The sequence below is a fragment of the Rhinolophus sinicus genome, linkage group LG02, assembly GCF_036562045.2.
Source record: "Rhinolophus sinicus isolate RSC01 linkage group LG02, ASM3656204v1, whole genome shotgun sequence".
Taxonomy (NCBI): Eukaryota; Metazoa; Chordata; class Mammalia; order Chiroptera; family Rhinolophidae; genus Rhinolophus; species Rhinolophus sinicus.
Window position 1 is genome coordinate 33,446,466 of NC_133752.1, and position 24,200 is coordinate 33,470,665.

General features: G+C 37.9%; 1 protein-coding gene across 1 annotated transcript in view; it reads left to right on the forward strand.

The window, feature by feature from the left end:
* Positions 1 to 22,566: 22,566 nt before the first annotated feature.
* Positions 22,567 to 24,200, forward strand: part of TACR3 (tachykinin receptor 3) — a 55,361-nt gene continuing 53,727 nt past the window's right edge. Inside the window, exon 1 of the mRNA XM_019738891.2 lies at positions 22,567 to 23,459. Coding sequence (XP_019594450.2) covers positions 22,912 to 23,459 — 548 coding nt within the window. The 5' untranslated portion in view covers positions 22,567 to 22,911. The remainder of the gene's footprint in view (positions 23,460 to 24,200) is intronic.

Here is a 24,200-nt window from a genome sequence, read left to right on the forward strand (position 1 = left end):
AGTGGCTAGGTATTATCGTATGTGGAAGCAGCCTTGGCCCTTACAACAAAAGACAGCGTCCATAACTACCTGTGTGCATAACCGTCTAAGTCAGCAACTCCACCAATTTATAATCATGGCCCAATAAGAGATTTCAAATCTGGACCATCTGTAATAACTCCTCTTTGGTTGGTGGAAGGTCTTGTGAGATGTGTAGAGCAAATTTCCTCCCTCATCATAGTACTACAGAAGACATAGAAATAAAAGCATTGTAATACATTCACCCTTCCCGCCAAAGCTGATTATGTAATTTAAACTTGCTCAAAATAGTATTGCTTCATAAGAAAATTCCTGAAAATTTAGATATTTAAAACAATTATTTTTTATTCTCATGGATTCTGTAGATGAGGAGTTTGAACAGGACACAGCAATTATGACTTGCTTCTGCTGGGAAGACTAGGTAACTGACAGCCTGGGACTGGAATCAACTGAAGGTTTATTTACTCTTATGTCTAACAATTGACTACATTATTTAGACCCATCAGAGAATTGATGTCATAGAATAAATGCCACCCCAGAATCTGGAGAGGTGTATTTGGAGAGATACAGCAATCAAGATTTGTTTACCTGAAGCAGAAGCATATAGAATGATAAAGTTGAAGAAATATATGATAATTTAGATGAATTTTTGAAAATTGAGGCTGGACAAGCATGAGAGTAGGGATACAGTCTTAGAGGAACTCACACTTGCATGGATTTCTCTCCAAGAATCCTACCTGGTATTCCTTGTGAGGATCAAGGAAAGAACCCCTCTGGCCCTGTCAGGGTGAGAGAAAGTGTGAAACACTCCCAGACCCTTTTCCAGACAAAAGCCTACTCTCCAGGAGAAAGAATTTTGCCTGAGCAAAGTTCCTTTCAGGTGGGTGAAAGGAATTCCTGCCCACTGCAACCCTCCTACTTTCCTGTCTCACTTGCAGGAGGAAACTACAGGGGAAAGCACTTTAAGGCTATAAATTAGGAACTTTGCAGACAGGGAAGGGAGTAGAGAACAAGGAAAGAAAGAAAGAAAGAAAGAAAGAAAGAAAGAAAGAAAGAAAGAAAGAAAGGAAGGAAGGAAGGAAGGAAGGAAGGAAGGAAGGAAGGAAGGAAGGAAGGAAGGAAGGAAGGAAGAAAGAAAGAAGAAAGAAAGAAGAAAGAAAGAGAGAGAGAGAAAGAAAGAAAGAGAGAAGAAGAAAGAAAGAAAGAAAGAAAGAAAGAAAGAAAGGAAAGAAAGAAAGAAAGAAAGAAAGAAAGAAAGAAAGAAAGAAAGAAAGAAAGAAAGAAAGAAAGAAAGAAAGAGAGCTATAAACTGAAGGAAGGTCATGAAGTTTTGTGAAGGCCACAGCCTGAAGCAAAGTCCCACTGAAAGACTAAGATTTAATCAAAAGATTATAGAAGGTTTTCCCTTCCCCACCATGGCAAAAGGGCTCCAGTATAATAAAATGATTACGACCAAAAGAGCAGCAAAGCACAGGTTATCTCTGAGGAACAATGTATAGAGAAGCCTCTAGGATAAGAAAGAAGACATAAACCAGGACAGTAAGGGAATTTGTATCCCCTAGTATCTATTACTAAAAAAAAAAAAAAAAGAAACACAGTCCAAGTCAAAGACAGGTGAACATAAATCCTCACATTAAGGCTGATTTACCTTATTTCCAATACAACATGTACAGCTCTCAACAAATAATAACAGGTATGTAAAAAGTCAAAAACAAACAGTTGGGAAAGATAACACAATCATCTAAACCAGATTCAAATATGACGTACATATTGGAGTTATCAGAAAAGAAATACCAAATAATCATGATTAATATGTTAAGACGTTGTGACGGTGTCCCCATGACCACCCTCAGGCTCACTGATTCACTAGAAGGACTCGTAGGCCTCAGAAAAAGCTGTTATACTCATGATTAAGGTTTATTACACTGAAAGGATACAGATTAAAATCAGCAAATGAAAAGGTACATGGGGCAAAGTCCAGGAAAAAATAGAAATATGCTTCCAGGGGTCCTCTCCCAGGAAGTCACAAAGCAATGCACTTAATTCTCCCAGAAATGATATGTGAGAACACATGAGAAGGGTTGCCAACCAGGAAATCTAACCTTAGACTTCATATCTGGGATTTTTATTGGAGATTAGTCACACAGGCGTGCAGTACCCACATGACTTAACTACTCAAATTCCAGACACCCCTCCCCAAAATGAACCACGACATATGTATTAGAATAGCTGCAATACAAAAAGCTAAAAATACAAATTGCTAACAAGGATGCAGAGCAACAAAAACTTCCATTTATTGCTGGGAGGAATGTAAAATGGTGCAGTCATTTTGAAAGAGAGTTGGCAATTTTGTACAAAGCTAAACATAGCATTACCATAATCCATCAATGATACTCCTAGGTACTTACACAACTGATTGAAAACTCATGTCTACATCAAAACCAGCACAGAAAATGTTTATAGCATCTCTATTCAGAATCACCAAATGCTGGAAGCAATCAAGCTGTCCTTTCATAGGAAAATGGATAAACAAATTGTGAGATATCCACACAATGAAATAATATTCAATGATAAAAAGGAATAAGCTATAGGAGAGATCCAAGATGGTGGAGTAGATAAACACTGTGGCTGCATCCTTCTGTGAGCTCATTAAAACTGCAACCAAATTATAGAACAATCAACCTGGAGAACCATCTGAAGTCTAGCCAAACAGAAGTCTTATAACTAAAAATATAAAAAAGCCATGTGAAGACTGGCAGCATGGGCAGAGACACTGAATAGTCCCCAAACCTCCTAGTGGTGGTTGAGAACCAGGAGGGAAATCTCAGCCATGGAGGGTCCCCCCAGAGGAGCGAGAAACTCCAGCTCCCAACACCAGGCTCCCCAGTCCAGTGTACTGGTTCCAGGAAGAGGAGCCCCCATAACATCTGGCTGTGAAAAACAGTGGGGATTCCAACTGTTTGAGTGGAACAGAAGGCTGTAGAAAACCCAGACATCCTCTTAAAGGGCCTGTGCACAGACTCATTCACTCGCAGATACTCACCTTGGGTTCCAGAGGAGGGATGGTAACTCAGGGGGTCCTCAGAGACATTCAGGGGGCAAACTGAGGAGTGTGGTTTCAAGTGGAGCATTGGAGGACAGTCGGCATTTTCCCAGTGAGGGAGCCTTCTTCTGTGCAGCTGGCAGGCAGGCGCCATTTTACCTGTGTTGAGCCCGCCCCCACAGGCGAAATCTGAATCTGATTGGCCTGGTGAGCTCCACTGCTCCACCTTGTTGACTCAGCTGGGACCCATTCAACTCATGCACATCTGGAAGCACTTTCTCCTCAAGCAGCCAGTCCCTCTTGCATCGCACTCTCCCTTGGAAAACTATCAGAGTCCACAGGCCCCAGGTAGGAGGCCACTGGCTTCAGTATGCTCTCAGACTTTTGCTGAGTCACTCCAGGCTCAGCACTGGCACCAGACCAGAGTCTACATTAACCTAGTGACCACAGCCTAGTGACCCCATGACCTCTTCCCACTCTAGTGACTCCCTGCCTCACCCAACTAGCATTTATCAATGGCAGAACCTTAAGGGAGCCAGCAGATGGCAGCAGGCATCCAGGTGTCCTGGGTTTTGGTGGAGCTACCCCAGACCTGGTACTGATGGCAGCCATCCTTGGTTCACAGCGTGTCCTTTCCCACATGCCTCCAGGGTTTGCACAGGCAGCAAACAACTGCAGATTATTTTATAGCTCCTACCCTGTAGGAGCCATTGACAGGCAGTGGCTGACCTGGGCCTGCACTAGAGCCCCTCCCAAGAGACCCCAGAACCAACATACTTGAAGGTTGGCTTCAGAACACAGCAGAGCACCACGCCATTAGCCCCACAAATGACACACACAAAGGATAGTCTCAACAGGCACCAAAGCCAAATGGGGAGAATCCCACTCAGTGTGGTAAGCCTCCCCCACAGCAGCCCATAAACTGTAGATGTGATCAAACCCCACAGCCAGTCAGCATGAGGGTCAATCCTACCAATTAATGTGTCAATAGCAATCAAGCCTCAAATATAAAGGACAGCACAACAACCCACGCAAGGGCTCAGGTGACCAGGGAAATTGTGCCAGGGCCCCACAGCCAAGACTGTGAGACACAGCAGATCTACCTAATACATAGAAACAAACACATAGACAGCAGCCAAAAGGAGGAAACAAAGAAATATGCCTCAAATAAAAGAACAGGAGAAAAATCCAGAAAAATATCCATAAGTCTATACTGATATAAATAATTTTTCTGACTAATGCCATTCCTTATAATATGTGTTGTATTTTTTTGTAAAGTCTTCTGTCCCCCACCATTTTTGTTAGTATTAAAGTGGACTCGTGATTTCTTTGTATTAAATATATCATGCATTAGTGTCATTATTATTTTTGCTGCTGACTTGGTCCAACTTGACCCCTTCAAGCTGGCTGACTCTCCGACATTTTTTTGTTATGATTCTATCAATGTTTGAAAATTTTTTTTCTTTCACCATAATAAGAAAACAATTTCACCTGTACTTTCCTTGTCCCAGTTCTGAAAGCTGTTAATTCTTTAAAAAACGTCTGGTTTCTTTTAAAGGAGAACGATATTTAGAAACCAAGATTTGACCTCTAGTTGTACATATTAACAGTGGGATATCATTTTTTCGAGGCTCCTTCAATGAGCAGAGTTAGGAAATTAAGTCATGAGTTCATACTAATACCACCAATTCTAATCCAACATTCTGAGTCCTCCCTAACTCTATCATTTAATATTTGCACTTCCCATCTCCCATCATGAGAGCCCTACTTCAAAGTATATTTAACATTTGTGTTTTCTCCATTTTACAGTTCTCTTAAAATATAGTTTTATAATTACACAACAATTACCACTACTAAGAGAAAATCTATGATGTAAAATTCAAAATTCTTTGCAGTTCTTTCAGTCCTTATAGTTTATCCCACTAAGGGTTTATAGTCAGAATCCAATATTTTGAATCTTGATATTGATTCAAAGTTATTAGAATAATGCAAAGGAAAAATTGATGGAGTGTGTTTATTATTGCAGCAAAATCTGGAACATCTAGAGCAGCTCTGATGTTCACTTGAGTTTCTTTCTCAAGCTTTTTTATAAATGTTACGAACAACCTGACAGCCTTCCAGAACAAACAAACATACAAAGCAAAACAAAACAAAAAACTCTTGCTTAAGTTAGCAAGAGTTGGTTTTGTTGCAACCGAAGAATCAAAGTCGAGTTGATACAAACCAAGTACACATGGCAGGACCGGTCAATATTCTCTAGTTACTCACATGCTTTTTTGTTGTTGTTGTCCAACTCACACTTGCTGTCCTCTCTATCGTAATTTTCTTTCTCTCAATATCCAGAATTAAACATATGATTGGTAGAGCCAGATCCTTCTTTACCAAATTATATAGCCATGAGTTACGTCACTTAACCTCTTTCGTCCTGAATTTTTTCTCATCTATAAAATAATAATAAAAGTACCTAACTCATAAGGTTGTTACAATGATAATAAGTTAATAAATGTAAAGCCTTAGAATAGCACCTGACAAATACTAAATACTTCTTGAGTGCCACAAATTGTACAGTAAGCAACGAAAACGCATGTGACTTTCCATTTCCCTGATTCCTATTGAGACCTCCCTTGGTATATAATACATTTGGCCTTTTAATATTACATTTCCTAAACAGTGACTGCCACATAGTGTAGATGCTCCAAAAGTATATATTGTAAAAGTGAATTAATTGTGCATTTGTTGACATAGTATTTAATTTTATTTCCTTTTAGGACAGATTCTGTGTAATATGCATAATTACTTTCCACAGTACTCGTGTAACTTAATCTAATTTATAACTAGAGACACAAAAATGCTGCATATTGCTCTGTTGTTAGCAATTAAAATTTTTATCATTTGTAAACAAAAAGTGTCTCATTTTTACCAAAATCTGGGAGTAAATTACTCACATCATTAGAGGCCTGAAATTTTTGACTCTAATAACCACATAAGTTTCACCCAATTCAACATCTGAAAGTCTCCTTTAATGGAGAGTATTAAAAATAACATAAAATTTGTTGAAAATTACTGAATCAAATTATAGTATTTGAGTTCTATATAGTTTTTTATGTGTGCATATAAAATTAATTATGAGTGGGTTTTTTAATCCTTTTTGTAGTATCAGATAATAATCCATTACTTATATGTTTCTATGTGTAATCAATATAAAATTATCAATGAGATATTTTATCTACTTTTTCTTAGCAAGTGTTGAGATCTAGTGCGTATTGTACATTTAACACACATCTCAGTTTTGACTGACTATATTTCCAGGGCTCACTAGCCATGTGTGATTAGTGGCTACTTGGTTGGACAGTGCAGACTTGGGGTCTTAATATTTGCTGAGGTTCTAGCTCAAAATAAAGGCTTTAAATAACTGTATGTTGTTTGTTTGCTTGTTCTGCCTATTGATATCTACTGAAGTTTTGCTTTAAACTAAGCAACTCTCCAATTCAAGATGTTAATTGCTTAGCAGTTAATGAAATCATTTTTGTTTTCCTGAAGCTCTCTGCCTTTCTATATTTGAGAATTCCATCTTATATCTGTACTCTCCAGTGGATTTGTAGTCCCTGTAATTTGTTTTTTACCTACATGTTTTGCAAAGAAATGACAAATAATGTTTAGTGGAAAAAATAATGTCCCAATCGTATAATGATCCTATGAGACACTTGTAAATAATGCTATTAAATATCTTCCTAGAAGAAAGAGTTCACTGGCATCATCTTGTAATAACTTCCCAGGAAGAATAAATTTGATCCAATTTGAGCTCATCTAGCTCTCCAAAATGCAAATTAATAATTTAGCTTTCTAGTATATTCAGAGCAATTAATGTGTATTTTGTTCCATGGGTCTTCTTACTTACTCAATCAGGACATTCTCTTACTGAAACCGGTCATCGTAACCTCTTTCATTTGAGATTACCATGCCTTCCAGAGTAGTTGTTTTTAAACTTTCTAATGATGGATTTTTTTTCTTTAAATAAAGTCTCTAGATATAAAATCTAATTTTACTGAAGAGAGAAAACAAAACCTCAATTCACTTTTTCCTACTATTTGCCTCTGAAGCTTCTGAGAAATTCTCTATGGCATCCCTATGGTAGTTGAAAAACACAGTGAGAAAATAAATAGTTTAGAGCAATTAAGAATATAATTACTCAATTCTGAGTTAGGTTTCTCTCTTACTTCATTAGAAATTCATGTACACAAAGAGATAATGTCTATGTTACCCCCAAACCCCCAATAGCAGTTGTAACTACATATGGAGTCCAATATTAAATCCTAGCCAATTAAATATAATCTGCAGACCTATACTTATTTATCACGCAATGTATCCACAAAAATTCACACTGAAAATCCTGAGTTTGCAGAAATAGAGGAAGTTCACATGGCATTACCACAAGTTTCTTTCTTTTTGCTATCTTGTTTTTGTGGTATAGTTCTTTTTATATTGCTTTTCTATGGTGTGCTTCTGCAAACTAATAAGAAAAACTTCTCCACTAAAGTAAGCTATATTCAGAGTCTTTGGTGGGTACTAACTACAATAAAAGACATCACACACAAATAGTTTTTAAAATACTATACAAAGTGGGGAGATAAAGTTGGCTATAACTAATGCCAAGGGTAGCCTGCATTCTGAGATCATAAACTCTAGCTTCAAAAACACTTACTACTATTTCTTTTCTTCACTATTTGACAGATGACTCCCTTTAGTAGAGCTATTGCAGTAAGTTAGTGGAAATATGATTTTGTTCAAAATATTGTTTAGTTCCAATTCCATGGAGCAAAAATATCTAAACAGAAATATCAGATTTTAAAAAAATCAAATTAGTGAAAAATTCAGCTCATTTTCGTAAGGAAATATTGAAGATTATTTCTTTTTATTCACATTATGGTAAGAATTTAAACACAAAATACACTTAAAATACATTTGTTCATGTAGTTTTTTGTTGTGCTTTGAAGCAAAAAAATCAGAATACAAATACTCAATGTATAGTTGTTTATATATACACATTTCTTTGAAATTGTTAACCTCTATTGTGAAAGTAGAGTGCAACCCATGAGACTTGAAGAAGGAGGAAGATTAAGCAAAAATAGTGGTGAGAAATAAATTTAGCAATGTATCTCAAGATTCAAAATATTGGATTCTAGGAATCCAATACAATTGGCTGTCAGCTTGCTCCAATTGTTTGATGAGATAGTTTAGAAATTTTATTTTAACATCCCCTGAGGTATAGCTCTCTGTTTCAAGAAAAGCAAAAATAAAGGAATATACAGTATATGAAAAATAATTTATATGAGGTAGCAGAGGCCTAATAAACCATTTTTTAAATGATAAAACATAGAATGATGTTTATGGGTGCTGTTTTCAAATACTGGCCTTTTCAATCAATTGAATATTTATTTAGCTCTTACATTGTGAACTGTGTATCTCCTACATTCCTTGCTAAAGAGATTTAAAAATAGTATAAAGGGGCCAGCCTGTTGGAGGGCTCAGGTCGTTGGAGCTCCGTGCTCCTAACTCCGAAGGCTGCCGGTTTGAATTCCACATGGTCCAGTGGGCTCTCAACCACAAGGCTGCCAGTTCGATTCCTCAACTCCCGCAAGGGATGGTGGGCAGCGCCCCCTGCAACTAAGATTGAACAGGACACCTTGAGCTGAGCTGCCACTGAGCTCCTGGATGGCTCAGTTGGTTGGATCATGTCCTCTCAACCACAAGGTTGCCAGTTCGACTCCCGCAAGGGATGGTGGGCTGTGCCCCCTGCAACTAGCAACGGCAACTGGACCTGGAGTTGAGCTGCGCCCTCCACAACTAAGGCTGAAAGGACAACAACTTGAAGCTGAATGGCACCCTCCACAACTGAGATTGAAAGGACAACTTGACTTGAAAAGAAGTCCTGGAAGTACACACTGTTCCCTAATAAAGTCTTGTTCCCTTTTCCAAATAAAAAAAATAAAATAAAATAAAAATAGTATAAAGTTCATTCTCCACCCTCAGAAAGATTATAAGCATATTCTGTGTAGCATGACTGTGGAATTTTCTGTATCTACTAAATAAAGTAACTGATTATGTTTGTGTATGAAGCTAGAAGAAATTGTCCCATACATGTTAAGTGAAAAAACAGCATATTGCAGTGAAGTATATACTGTATTTTTCCATGTATAATGTGCACTTTTTTGACGAAATTTGGAGGGAAAAATAAGTGTGCACATTATTCATGGGTAGTACTAATTCTGTATCTATATAAATGTTTATTCCTTTATTTATGCTTACGAGTTAAAAGTGTAACTCTAGAAATCAATAACAATATCCAGATGCAAAACAATACCTTGGAATTCGATAATCGGTTTTGTTGAACTTATGACAAACTTGCAACAACGAAGAGTTCTTGGCCTTCTATGATGCGTAAATATCATAAATTTGTTACCGGTACATAAAATTTCTTGTACCTTGTATCTGTTCTTGTGTTTTGTAATTATTTGTTACATAAAATTTCTTGTACCATAATATGTTTAAAAATAAATGCTAAGATTCCTTTATAACATAAAAAATGAGTACCAAAATGTAAACAAATAAAAAATTGAATTAATAAATTAAAACGAAAGACTTTTTCACTGAAAGTTTGGGCCCAAAACGTGGGTGCGCTTTATACATGGCAAAATACGGTAAATACCATTTTTTTTATCAAAATTAAAATGTGTGGGGAAGCCACACATTTTAAAAGTGGATATATTCTTGTGATTGGTTGCAGAAAGCTGCGGTATTATCTCACTGATATGAGACTGGAAAAGTGGGGACAAGGATTTATGAATATAATTTCCTTTGATTAATTTGATAAAGTAAAATGACAAACAAAATACATAAAATAATAATACAAATTAACTGGCACCAAGTTTACTAAAATGTTTATTTTCCTGTTATTCTTTTTTTCTGGAGGGTAAGAATAGTTCAATGAAGTAATTATATGTATATGTCTAAATATATGTCTAGTTGAACCAATAGGACATAAAATTATAGTAATTGTCTTTAATTGTCTGGAAAATCAGAAAGTCAAAGAAATATAATAATATAGTCACTAAAATATGGATAAAGAATTAGTTTTAGCAATAATAAAGACAAACACCAGATTATCTTACATATAGCTTTAAAAACTATCCTATCATAGCCGGAAAGAAAATGGCTCTAACTATTTTTTCAGTTAGCTATTTACTGATCTATTTTAGACAAGTATTAGTTAAGTGAGGAAAGAATGGTTTTATATTTAATCAGACCAGAGGCAGTAAATGCATAAATATTATGCTCTACAATATGAACACTTGTATTAAAATACTTCCCCCTTATATGTGCTTATGCTTTCCACGGTTTCAGTTTCCTGTGGTCATGCACAGTCCAAAAATATTAAATGAAAAATTCCAGAAATAAACAATTTGTAAGTATACACTAATCTCTCATTCTTCCCTTAAATGATAACAAATAAATATGTAACACAGAAATTAAATACCAATCGTGAAATTCTATAATTGTGCTGATTAACTTGATTTAATTAACAGATAGGAGCTCTCCAAGGAGCTCTTATTTTGAGGATTAAAAAGAAACTGAACTATCCAACTATTGCCCCCATTCCCAATTCAGCAGTTCTTAAATTTACAATAATGTATGATAATTGCATATATTATTATGTCAGCTTATGTCTCTTAATTATGTCAGCTGCATCTTTTAAATCAACATGGGAAATCCCAGTGTTTGCAGCTAATCAACAGATGTCTGACCTACCACCCCATACTTACTTGAATAGAACGCTTTCTCCTCTTATACAAAAAATAGGTAATCAAACACTAATGTTACTAAAATTATTTTTTAATGAACTTGTATAAATATTTTTTTGTTTGTTTCTTTAGAAAATTGTCTCCATATTTCTTGAGGGTAAAAATGCAGGTGGCAAAATGATCATTACTATATAATTCTATGAAATTACATCATACATGAATTTAATTTTCTAAAATTTCAATAAATATACTTGCTAAATAAAGAAGGAAACAAATAGAATGAGAGGTAGGGAGAAAAGGGCGAAAGGAGGGAAAAAAATAATTTATGTTGTTCGGATAATACATTTCCCATTTTCTTTCTTTTTTTAAATTTTTTATCGGGGAATATTGGGGAAGAGTGTGATTCTCCAGAGCCCATCAGCTCCAAGTCATTGTCCTTCAATCTAGCTGTGGAGGGCGCAGCTCAGCTCCAAGTCCATTCACCTTTTTCAATCTTTAGTTGCAGGGGGCACAGCCCACCATTCCATGCAGGAATTGAACCGACAACCTTGTTGTTGAGACCTCGTGCTCTAACCAACTGAGCCATCTGGCTGCCCCACTTCCCATTTTCTTGTTTTAACATAGCCCCAGGAATCAGGGGAGATGAGAGACATGAATCTTCAATTCAGTCATTCTCAGCTCTCACCATGAAAAAAAATTGCACAAATAAATATAATTCTTGTGTTTAAAATGCACATTTATGCCATCTGGACTCTGAATACAGTTTAATACTTTATCTTGTGCTAAAATGAAGAAGCAGCAATGCATTCCAGTTTAAAGACTAGCTATTTAGTGCTTAGAAAATACAGTGCGTGTGCATTTTATACTTTATAGGTGATATAGACGGTTCTCAAAGGCAACTTTGATAATATAGTCTCTTGCATACAGACTGCAGTATCTGATCTCTGTGACTGTATTGGCATGCTATGTTTAGAAACACTGGTAGTGAGGCTATCAATCACCTCTGTGTCATCAGTGTGGCTCACACCCACCTGTAGTCCATGGTCCCAGTCTTTAAACCATAGCTACTCCAGTCCGCCTTCGTTGGCTGGGTTTTAATTGCAAAGAGATTATCTGTTTGTTCATTTGCTTGCTTGCTTGCTTGCTTGCTTGCTTGCTTGCTTGCTTGCTTGCTTCTTGGTTGGTTTGTTAAAGAATTGTTTGTCTTCTACAAAACATTCATCAGTGCTACATACCTGAGTCCCTGCATGTTTGAAAATGACTTTCTGTTATCTTTATATTTGAAAACAAATTTAATCAATGAGATAAATTTATTGGAACACATTTTTCTTCATTCCCTAAGAATTTTTAAGAATTTCTCAACTCTCTCCCAGCAGGTAATGTTGTTGTATAAAATTTAGAGACCACACTGATTTATTAATCTTAAGGTGATTTGATGTTTTTTGCCTGGTACATGTAATATTATTTCTGTATCCAGAAGTCCAGTGGTCTAGTAACTTCACTTGAATATCTCTTTCTTTTTTTTTTTTTTTTAAGATTTTATTGGGGAAGGGGAACAGGACTTTAATGGGGAACAGTATGTACTTCGAGGACTTTTTTTCCAAGTCAAGTTGTTGTCCTTTCAATCTTAGTTGTGGAGGGTGCCGTTCAGCTTCAAGTTGTTGTCCTTTCAGTCTTGGTTGTGGAGGGCGCAGCTCAGCTCCAGGTCCAGTTGCCATTGCTAGTTGCAGGGGGCACAGCCCACCATCCCTTGCGGGAGTCGAACCGGCAACGTTGTGGTTGAGAGGACGCGCTCCAACCAAGCCATCCAGCAGCTCAGCGGCAGCTCAGCGGCAGCTCAGCGGCAGCTCAGCGGCAGCTCAGCTCAAGGTGCCGTGTTCAATTTTAGTTGCAGGGGGCGCTGCCCACCATCCCTTGTGGGATTCGAGGAATTGAACTGGCAACCTTTTGGTTGAGGGCCCACTGGCCCATGTGGGAATCGAACCAGCAGCCTTCGGAGTTAGGAGCACGGAGCTCTAACCGCCTGAGCCACCAGGCCGGCCCTTGAATATTTCTTGAATTGATTCTTTTGTGTAAACTTTGGTTGTGACATGATGAATCTTTCTGAACTCCTTTCTTTTAGGAATGGTTTCCTGTTTGACATAAAATTTTATGTCAAAATTTTTGGTAAAATTCATATAGAAAAATTCTATAGACTGGTGCACCAAATCCTTTATAATTAATTCCTAATCTTAGAACAGCACCTAGCATATAATAGGTGCTCAATAAATATTTTCTGACTGAGTAAATGCGAGTAGCTTTTCCTCATACCATTGGGAGTTTCTAGTCTTTCAAAGACCCAGAAAAAAAAAAAAAAAAAAGAAAGAAAGAAAAAATCCAATAACCTTATTTTTCAACTAAAGTCTATTAAAAAAAGATTGTTCATAAATATCCAAACTTTTGAGAATTTTTATGTCTTTCTTTTTTAAAAAATAAAAAAAGAAAGAAAAATTACACCAAAGGAATAGGAGTTATGTATTCAAAATACATCCCCATTTTTCAAACATCTCACTGTTCTTTTTACCTAACCTGTATGGGTCACTGTTTCCCATATAGAGGTAGTGGAGAAAGAAGTAACTATATAATAACAGCTCATTCCATATGTTATGAACTGAATTACAAGATAAAATGACAAAAATGAACAAAACAAGAAAGATTAATCTTCGGTTATTGTTTTAGGAAAGTAGTACATTTTAAGGAAAGACAATTGTAATATAAAGTTAACATATTTCTCTGTAGTACATATAAGAAACTTCTGAAGAACTTATTATAGTCTCCCTTCCGCAAGTGATTCATTTGGAGATTCTGGAGAACCAACTATAATTCCAAATGATTTAATTTCTTACATTCCCAGTCAGTACAGTACAGTGGGATTTTATATTTTTTCTTTAATGAGATTTTGCAAAACCTTCCCAGTTAACTGAATTCTGAAAGCTTTTTCAAAGTTACTGGTTGAAATGTAAACTATAAATATCTGAATTGCACTTATTTGCCTGAAATTTGTTAGAGAAAATATACACAAGAATAGGTAATGTTACTAGTAAAACTGGTAAATAAACCAATCATTTTGGGCACATTATATTTTCCATTGATATGTAATAAGAGTGTGTGAGAGAAATAGTTCTAGTGAAGTTACCCAGTAATAGAAAGAAATTGCCATTCCCAATTACATATTTTATATAAAAGAGGAACTAAAATTAAAGTTCTGTCGGGATTTAATATGGCATTTTGTTACAGGAATGAATGTGGTATTCAAATACTCTGTATGTGTGTGTAAATCTAATGAATACACGAAAGTCTATCATTCTATTAAGTACCTAAGAATATGTAAGGATCTTGAAGTAATTATAAACCTACTATCAAAATAAAATCTAATATGACCTTCTGTGAATCTAGTGATAACAGTAGATAGTATTAACCTCAAGATCTCTTGAGTAAAGGAAAAACACTAGAGTATTATTTCTTACATAAAAACAAAGCAGTATATTTTCTTACATAAAACATTAAAACTCTTTCTGACATGATTTAAAACACAAGTTAACTTCTAAAATCACAATTTGCAATACAACATAAATTTCACGTACAAATAACAAACCCAATAAAGTAAACTTTATTTCTGAAAGGTCACACTTTATAAATCATAAAAATGTGTTCTTAAATGATTCAGTGTCCAATTTAAAGTTGTTTATACTATTATATATAGAAAGAAGATCTGGTCTGCCATGCATTTAGTAATTCCTCAAACATGTATTTGTTATAGGCTCTATGCTAAACAGCAGAATAAAGCTCATACGAGGCTCTTAAATGTCTTTCAGTTTAGTGGAGGAGACATAGAGGTAAATCAATAATTACAGAATGGTATGAAATGAACCAAGCTAATGACATAAACAGGGTATTATGATGGCTTGCTCCATCATAGAAAGCTTCTACACAAAAAAAAAAAAAAAAAAATGAAAAGAAAGAAAGAAAGAAAGGAAGGAAGGAAGGAAGGAAGGAAGGAAGGAAGGAAGGAAGGAAGGAAGAAAGAAAAATGGAATAAGTAAGATGAAATAAAGAACACATGAGAAATACAAAGAACTCGGAATGGAAAGGGTATTCCAGGAAGAGGGAACAGAACTGTGAAGACATGGCATATGAAAGAGTAGGATATATTGGAAGAATTGCCAGTAGTTTCAGATAGTTAAAGAAAAGTGCAGTGCTAAGGAGATATGAAAGATAAAGAAGCAAGCAGGGAGCAGTATTGAAGGACCTTGTTGCTTTCCACTGAAAGATTTTTGGAGGGGAATGATTGATCTAATTTATATTTAGAAAGATCTCTCTGAACCATTGTAAAGCATAGTCGACTCCAGTGATGACTAAAATCAGCAGTGATCTATTTATCATGTGGTCCATTGGAGCCTGTCACAGAATCCAAGGGGGAAGTAATAGGGATTTGCCCTAGGGAAGTATCAGTGGGAATAGAAACAAGAAAATTGATATAAGAGCTTCTAAGAAGACTGAATCTATTCTAATGGAGTTGTTAAGTGATTGGATTGGTGGAGTAAGGAGAGAGGGGAATGCAAAGAGCCAGCTTTATTTTCTTACCAGCATGGGAAAAATAGAAAGAACAAGTTTAAGACCTTGAAGAAGAGTTCAAATTGGATCTTGTAAAGTCTGAAGTGACTGTAGGGTATCTGAAGGGAAATGTTCAGTAGGTAGTTGAGAATGTGAACATGGAGATTTGTTTGACGTCATGACTTAAATTTGCATGAAGTAGATCTCTCTGGGAGTGTATATAGAGTAATAAAAGCAAAGGTCAAGACAGGAATCTCTGGAAACACCAAATAGAAATGGTAGTCAGAGGAAGAGAAGTCTCAAAATACATTGTTTGGATGTAGGAAGAAATTAGGGAGCAGAGTAGTTCTACATCCTCACAGAGGGAAAGAAAGTTAGCAATGAAGAAATAAATAATAATGTTGTGGGTCAAATTGTGGGGAAGTAGGGTGCTGCTATAATAAATAATTAAAAATGTGGAATTGGCTTTGGATTTGGGTAATTGATAGAGGCTGGAAGAATTTTGAGGCACATGATAGTAAAAAAAAATCCTAGATTGCCTTGCAGAGACTTAGAAATATGGTCGTTAGAGGAGATTCAGGTGAGACATCAGAACAAAGTAAGGAATAGGTTATGGGAAACTAGACAAAAGATTATCCTTGTTAGAAACTTGTCTGGATTGTATTTTGATTTTGGGTGGAAAGTAAAACTTGTAACTGATGAACTTGAATATTTAGCTGAGGAAATTTCTAGCAAAGTTTGGAGAGGCCTGGTTTCTCCTTGCTGCTTGTAGTAAAATGCAAGAGGAAAGAGATAACTTGAGGAAGGAATCATTAAGCAAAAAGAAGCAGAAAATTCGGAAAAGTTTGTAAAATTATCAGCCTGCCCATATTTCAAGGATGAGAATGCTGTGTTCTGGAGAGAATGCCAAGAGTGTGGCTGAACAAACTATTCTTTGAGAGATTTAGGCACGTGATGCATTGATCCAATCAACCATTTCGGCAGAAACACTGCCATCTGGCCTGAAGGAAACAGAGGTCGGATGAAATGAAGAAACGCTGTTGGACTTCTGGATTTCTGTAGGCAGGAAAAAGAAAATGGCTACTAGAGATAATAGGACGTAAATGTGTTTTGTTGTTGTTGTTGTTGTTTGTTTGTTTGTTTTCAAGAAAAGGGAAGAACAACCCCAAGGATGGCTAAGAGGTCAGCAGGATGCCATGTGCTTGGCTCTAGAGGATGGGACTACCACTTCCTTGGGCCGAAAGGGTGGGACAAACTTGGGCTAAGATGGAGGGACCACCACAAAGGGCCAGAGGCATGGATAAGTGGGCTCTCCACAGAACCAGAGGACAGAGCATCAAGTCACAGAGGATAATTCTCAGGCAATTAAATCTAATGAATTTTATTCTGCTGGGTTGTGAACTTGCTTTAAACCAGTGACTCCTTTATTCCTTCCATCATCTCCCTTTTTGAATGAGAATGTCTGTCCTATGCCTGTCCCACCGTTACATTTTGGAAATGGATACTTTCTTTTCTACTTTCAAAGTTACATGAATAGAGAGGAATTCTGAGGTAGGATGGACTATACCTAGAGACTCACATATACCTGATTTACATGATTTAGACGATGAGATATGGGGCTTTTTGAGTTGATATTTAAATAAGATTTTGAACTCAGAGTTAATGCTGGAATGTGTTAAGACTTTGTGGCATGTTGTGATAAAGTGAATATATTTTGCATGTAGGAAGGACATGAATTTTGGGGTACCAGAGGGCATACTGTTGTTATTTGAATTGTGCCCCCCCCATCCAAAAAAATATGCTCAAGTCTTAATCCCCAGTATCTGTGAATATGACCTTATTTGGAAACAGTCTTTGCAAATGTAGCAAGTAAAAGAGAGATATACTGCTTAGGGGCTGGCCCTAATCCAATGACTGATGTCTTCATAAGAGGGTAATTTGCACACAGAGAAACACACAGAGAAGGTGATGTGAAGACACACAGGGAAAACATCATGTGATGACAGAGGCAGAGTTTGGAGTGATGCATCTACTAGCCAATGAATACCAAAGATTGCCAGCAACCAACAGAAACTGTAAAACAGGCGTGAAACAGATTCTCCTTTACAGCATCCAGAAGGATTAAACCTTGCCCACACCCTGATTTCAGATTTTTAGCCTCCCAAACTATGAGAGAGATTTTCTGTTGTTTTAAGCCACTCAGTTTGTGGTAATGTGTTATGACAGCCTTAGGAAACTAATACAAATGTCAAATGCTAATGCTACAGAGAGGTCATGGAAGTTAAAAATGGAAAGTAACTAAGTGGTTTAACATGCAGGTAATTGATAGGACAGAAGTATTAAGTATTTAACACTAAACGATAATATTATGAAGGAGGAAACGGAAATATTGAATTTAGATATTTTATTAAAGAAGCTCATCTAGGAATAGAAAAAGAGAGGTAAGAGTGGTAACTAAAAGGGAATGTGGTCAGGAAAGGGCTATGTTAATGTGGATTCTCAGAGACGTTTCAGTCCTAAAGATGAAAGAATAAGCTAATGAAGAGAGAAAAGAAAGTAATGGATGAAAGAATCAGTAGCATAGATGAAAGAATGACTTTTAGGAAAAGACAAACCACTTTCACAGAGACAATAACAAATGACTAAAAGATGGATCAAATGCAGAGAAATGTGAAATTCTTGGCTGATGGTCTCAATTTTGTCAGATAAATTGGAGACAAAACAATTTGCTGAGCATGAGAAGGAAGATGGAGAAGGAATAAAACTGAGGAACAGTTGAAATGTGGGGAAATGGTAACTGATCACAGACCCACATGGATAGGGTAAATGGTAGAGAGCAAGAATTTTTAAGGAGCCCCTGTCTACATAATTAAGTGGAGATGTATTGGTTGTTGATTGACTGCCACCTATACTCAGTAGCTATACTGTAGAAGCCCAAAACTCTGACGGTAGAACAGATCCAATGTAATTGCAAAGCAAGTATGATGAAATAACAAATAACAAAGCATGTATAATGAAATAACAAGTATAATGAAATAATAAAAAAAGTATGAAGTAAGAGTAATAGTGCAGACTATCAAGGTCTGAAATTAATAAGAAAGAAACAAACTCAACATAGTAGGAAACAATGAACATACTCAAACTAAAAGTGTGGGGAAACTGTCAAATAGAAGGTTGTTGTCAGAGACAGAAATCTGGAATTTTGACAAGCTCTTCTTTCCAAAAATAACTCCTCCACTAGCCAATAACACTACCTGAAATTCTGCCCTGTGATGCATACGTTAGGGAGGCCTGTGAAAATAAAAATACAAGTATAAAATATGCCATACTGTTTCCTTGAGTTGTCAAAGAAGAAAAACATAATTAAGACATGACCAGTATCTATTTTATTACTCTAAGTTGTGAGTAAATTACTGGGGCACATTACTAGCATGTATTCTAAGCAAAAATATGGACAGCGAATAAAATTTGGAAGAAAGGTAATCTATTAGGTAAAATAAAATAGGTAAAAATTTCTTGGTCATTAGGAATAAATAGCAAGCATTCACATAAATGATTATAATTTGTACTACACTTGTACAGTCAAACCAAGATTTAGTCACTAAAATCTAAATCCTATTAACATCTCGTTGGGTGCTGTGCTTGGTTTACATCCCAGCATCCTTAGACAATTGCATAGGTAAAAGCATACACACACTCCCAGGTTTTTTCCCCTCTCTTTGCCCTCCTACTACAAATATGTTTTGTTGTTGATAATGGTGTTTTCTTTATTGTTGCCATTACAACAACATCAATAAGCTTATATTCTTGGCAATAAACCTACATTATCTGTTAAATATTATCACCAGACATATGTGGATAACCCTCTTCCCTCTCTTTGTGTCCATCATATTACCTATACCTCAATGTGTGGTTCCTTGTACTGATAATCTTAGGTTAAGTTACTACAGCTTAAATAAAAGTTAATCATGAAAAGGCAAAAATTCTCTCTGAATGTTCTTATACTGAAAGAATAGTCCTTGGTTTAAATAGTGAAAATGTATCAAAAGGACAGTCAGAGTATTAGTCTGCAATCAAAAAAATAAAACAATAGCTTCAGTTTTTAAACATAAGATGATAGGATCCTTCCTAAGAGTCACCTGGCCTGTAACTATTTTCTCTGCCCCTTCGCAGACCACAGCTAAGGCTTCTGGATTCTTGGTAAGAGAAAGAGAATGAGGAAGAATGAGGAAGCCAGGGGAGTAGGCTCAGATAAGAGTAGAATTCAGATTCTGGAACTACAATGTCCAGATTATTTCCCAAATTCTCTTAGTCAAGAATCCTCCTTCTTAGCCTTCCCGTGTCTCCTAAACCTTCCCATTTTTTAAAGCATAAGCTTCTGGTAATCCTGTCTGTTTTTTTGGAACTATATTTCATTTCTTACAAAGAAATTTCTTTTTTTTTTTTATTAAATTTATTGGGGTGACAATTGCTAGTAAAGTTACATAGATTTCAGGTGTACAATTCTGTATTACATCATCTATAAATCCCATTGTGTGTTCATCACCCAGAGTCAATTCTCCTTCCATCACCATATATTCGATCCCCCTTACCCTCATCTCCCACCCCCCACCCCCCACCCCCTTACCCTCTGGCAACCACTAAACTATTGTCTGTGTCTGTGAGTTTCTGTTTCTCATTTGTTTGTCTTGTTCTTTTGTTGTTTTTGGTTTATATACCACATAGAAATTTCTGAGAGAAGTTAACAGAATCCAGTAAGCACAACATCCTTCTGTACTCAAACTCTCCTTTTTTTTTTCTGTAACTTCCTGTTTTACTACTCATAATACTCACTTTAATGTCAAAAATACTGTTAGACTGCAGACCCCAGGAGGACAGGGTTCATATCTGGTTGTTTCGTTGCCACATCCCTAGTACTTGGCACAGCTCCTAGAAAGAAGTATACTCAATCCATATCTAAGAAATGACTGAAGCAATGAATGAACAATGGCTACTCAACACTACTCTTCTGGGATACAGGGATATTCTCTCTACGTAAGGCAAATTTAAAAAGAAAGCCATGACCTGAATGAATTCTTCTCTTCCTCTGGGGGAAAAAAAAAAAAACGACCTCTTTAAGCCCTTGTACTATAACTGCTAATTTTATTGTTACCATTTATTTTTTGCCATGTCCCCTCCATTCATGTATAAGTCCATGGAAAACAGAACCACAGACTTATGATACTCTGTATGGGTAAGTAATGCAACAGTGTAAACTGGAGAGATTTCTACACAACTAAGTAATTTTACAACTTAAAATATATGATCAAAATATGCATAATTGCCAAACCACCACAATGACCCACTTCATAATCTTGATAAATGGTGGTATCATACAAAGGACTTTTTAAAAAATTCTGCCTTGATTTCGTTAGGGAAGAAAGAGGTTTTCATTTATAACTGACATAATTTCTAAATGGTAAATTGACATAAAGAAGAAATTTTCTTTCAAAAGAAAATGGTATAATTTAGAATTAATAAGCAGGAGATGGAATCCATATAAACTTTACTTATCATTTATCATATTTATCATATATTTATCATTTATCACAGGCCTCTTTGGGAAGAAATAGGAAATAATAACCTTTGATACATCACTTTCAGCGTGCATTTATTCTGAAGCACGGTTGTGTTGGTGTAATTCTCAGGATGCCTCAAACTTATTTTTATATATTACTGCTTTCATCATAAACACTATACAAAGGAAAACACGATTCATTACCAGTCACCCTATATCCATTTGTGCACTAATCATTGCAGGGTATTTGAAGAATAAGTTCTAAACTGGGAAACTAAATAATACAGTATATTCATAAATTATAAGCTACCATCTCTTGAAGCAAATGGAACTTTCTGTGATTTATTTTACCTGAAAACATTTAGATGAAATGCAGACCAATAACAAGGGGGAAGTAGTGAACGTTTATTGAGGTCTCCCTCTTGCCTGGTGTTGTTGAAGGAATTCTGTTGAAACTATTAGATTTTAAAGTTTTTTGTTTTGTTTTTTTCATTTTCAAATGAGGAAACTGAGAGTCAAAGACCTCAAATGTGTTCAGGAGATTGCTAAATTATGGTTAACACTAAAACCCTGCACACCTGCCCCCAAGAGACTAGTAAAAGAGGACATCATGATAAACTGTGGTATGATCTACCCAAGCACAGACTTTCTCCAGCGTGCACTCCACAGAGCACTCCAGCTCACCTGCTCCAGACAAAGCTCAGAAGTCAGCCCTGCACCTGCCTGGGAAACTAAGGATATTACTGCTCATCCTCATTAGTTTGTCCTCATGGTCAGGACCCAAAAATCGAAGTGCCAAATGTCTGAAACTGTATAACCAAGTTATGTATTTAGATTGCTTGCAGGGTATGTTTATCCCAGAGAAATAAAGAAATCCAAGCAAGTCTCACCGTATTTTAAGAAAACCTACATCTCGCGGTTTCTCACTTAACCTCTGTGCGGTTTGGCATTCCAACCTGAGCCATCTCCTCTAGGAAAAACCATAGTCTCTCAAGGTGATAGAGAGTAGAGGAAGAGGGGAAACAACGGGCTTTGGAAGTGAGAGTGAGAGTGGGAGAAAAGGGGATCTGAGATTGATAACATAAACACACAAACAGAAAGTTGAGTGAAATTCCAAAAGCCAGTGACATCTTACATAGTGTGTGGCTCGCTGTACGCACAGCCCGCAGCAGGCTACACCCACACACACTCTCAGGAAAATCTGCCGTCAATTTATGGGTGAATGGTTTAATTGGTTTAGAAAAGAGCAGCCCTCAGTAAATGTCTGAGAGCAAGGACATCAGCAAAATACCTTGAAGTTAAAAGGGGGGGGGGACAATCTTGGAAAGATTTTAATTACACCTGGGAAGTGCAACCCTTCCCTGGGGCACGTCCACCCGCCAAGCTCCAGCAGCTTGGCGACCAATCGAGAATGAATGAAATCTGAAGGGTGGGTGGAGGAAAGGAGCGCAACAATAGCCTGCGAAGGGGTTGGTCAGTTCCACGGCCCTCACCACGTCACCAACGCTGGGGACTATAAGGGACTATAAAGCGCGCCGCAGCACCCGAGCCTCACTCAGCGCTCCAGCCGGTGTTCCCACCGGGGCGAACCCCGACATCCCTGTGGGTGACAGCCCCTAACTTCTCTTCCGGACCACCTCATCCCGCTTGCCTGCCAGAGTCGCAAACTCCTCGGAGAAAGTGGCGCATTTGCTCCCCATCACCTGCTGGTTCAAAGCATTTCTTTACCAGCAACGGGAGCGGTACCTTCTCTGCCACGCGTCCGGGTCAAGGGACGGGCGCGGTTGCTGAGGACTGACTGCCCAGCAGCAAAGGGACCAGGAGGCAAAGAAGAACTTCAGGGGAGTCGGCTCGGGCTGAGGGCGGGGACTGGGCAGATCCAGGGCTGCAGAGCCGGGGCGATGGTCTCTCTGCCCTCAGCCACCAACTGGACGGCCGGCGTGGGAGGAGCGGGCGTGGACGCCGGGAACCTGAGTGCGGCGCTGGCGTCTGGGGCAACCGTGGGGGCGACTGGGGCTGAATGGCTGCAACAGCTAGTCCGAGCCGGCGATCCCTCCGCCTCGTCCTCCACGCTGGGAATACCCGCGACTTCCCCGGAGCCTTTGCAGCCCCGGGCCAACCTCACCAACCAGTTCGTGCAGCCGTCCTGGCGCATCGCGCTCTGGTCCCTAGCGTATGGCGTGGTGGTGGCCGTGGCGGTCTTAGGGAATCTCATCGTCATCTGGATCATCCTAGCCCACAAGCGCATGAGGACCGTCACCAACTACTTCCTCGTGAACCTCGCTTTCTCCGACGCCTCCATGGCCGCCTTCAACACCTTGGTCAACTTCATCTATGCGCTTCACAGCGAGTGGTACTTCGGCGCCAACTACTGTCGCTTCCAGAATTTCTTTCCTATCACAGCGGTGTTCGCCAGCATCTACTCTATGACGGCCATTGCTGTGGACAGGTGAGAATACTGGGAGGCAGCAGAGATAAAGGGGACAGACTAGCTGAACAAGGGGATAAGGTTGCAGAGGAAATGGTGACCAGACGACAAGACGGGTTTGATAAAAGGAAAGGGACTAGGAAAGCGTTATTGGACAAAGGAGGTCACTAACCCTGCATTGGCTGAACCAGCTTCCGCTTCTATGGCCTCTCCCACTCCCACCCTAACTCCTGATCCCTATTAAGGGCATCTAGACGGACTTAAGAAGGGGAAGGAGGGAAATGGGAAACTGTCATTCCAAGTAGGATAAAGTCAGTTAAAAACACTTAATACTAGCAAACATTCTGAAATGGCTTCAAACAATTGCTGCAAAACTTATATTCTCTGTAAAATGTACTTTTTGGCCTTCTGTCTCTCTGTCACTATTCTCTCAGAGACAAGGACGATGAGTCACCCTTCACCTTTCCCTCCTCTCTCTGATTTGCTGGTGCTCATCTCCACCCGTCACATTACTTATCCTTACCCCAAGGCCAACCCTGGTTTGGCATCCCAAGGAGGGAGCATTCTGTTCATCAGAGGCAACATGTTCCCTCCCAAAGATTGCCTTCAGCTAGCAGTTTCCACAGTGTCTCAGGTTAGATGTCACTTCTGACAATTTGTGGAGGGTCAGAGCTAGGTAGACCCTGTGCCTCCAAGATTGCATCCAAATCTCTCAGATAATGGGCAACAAAAAGCCCAAGGAATAAATGGTTAAGAAATGAA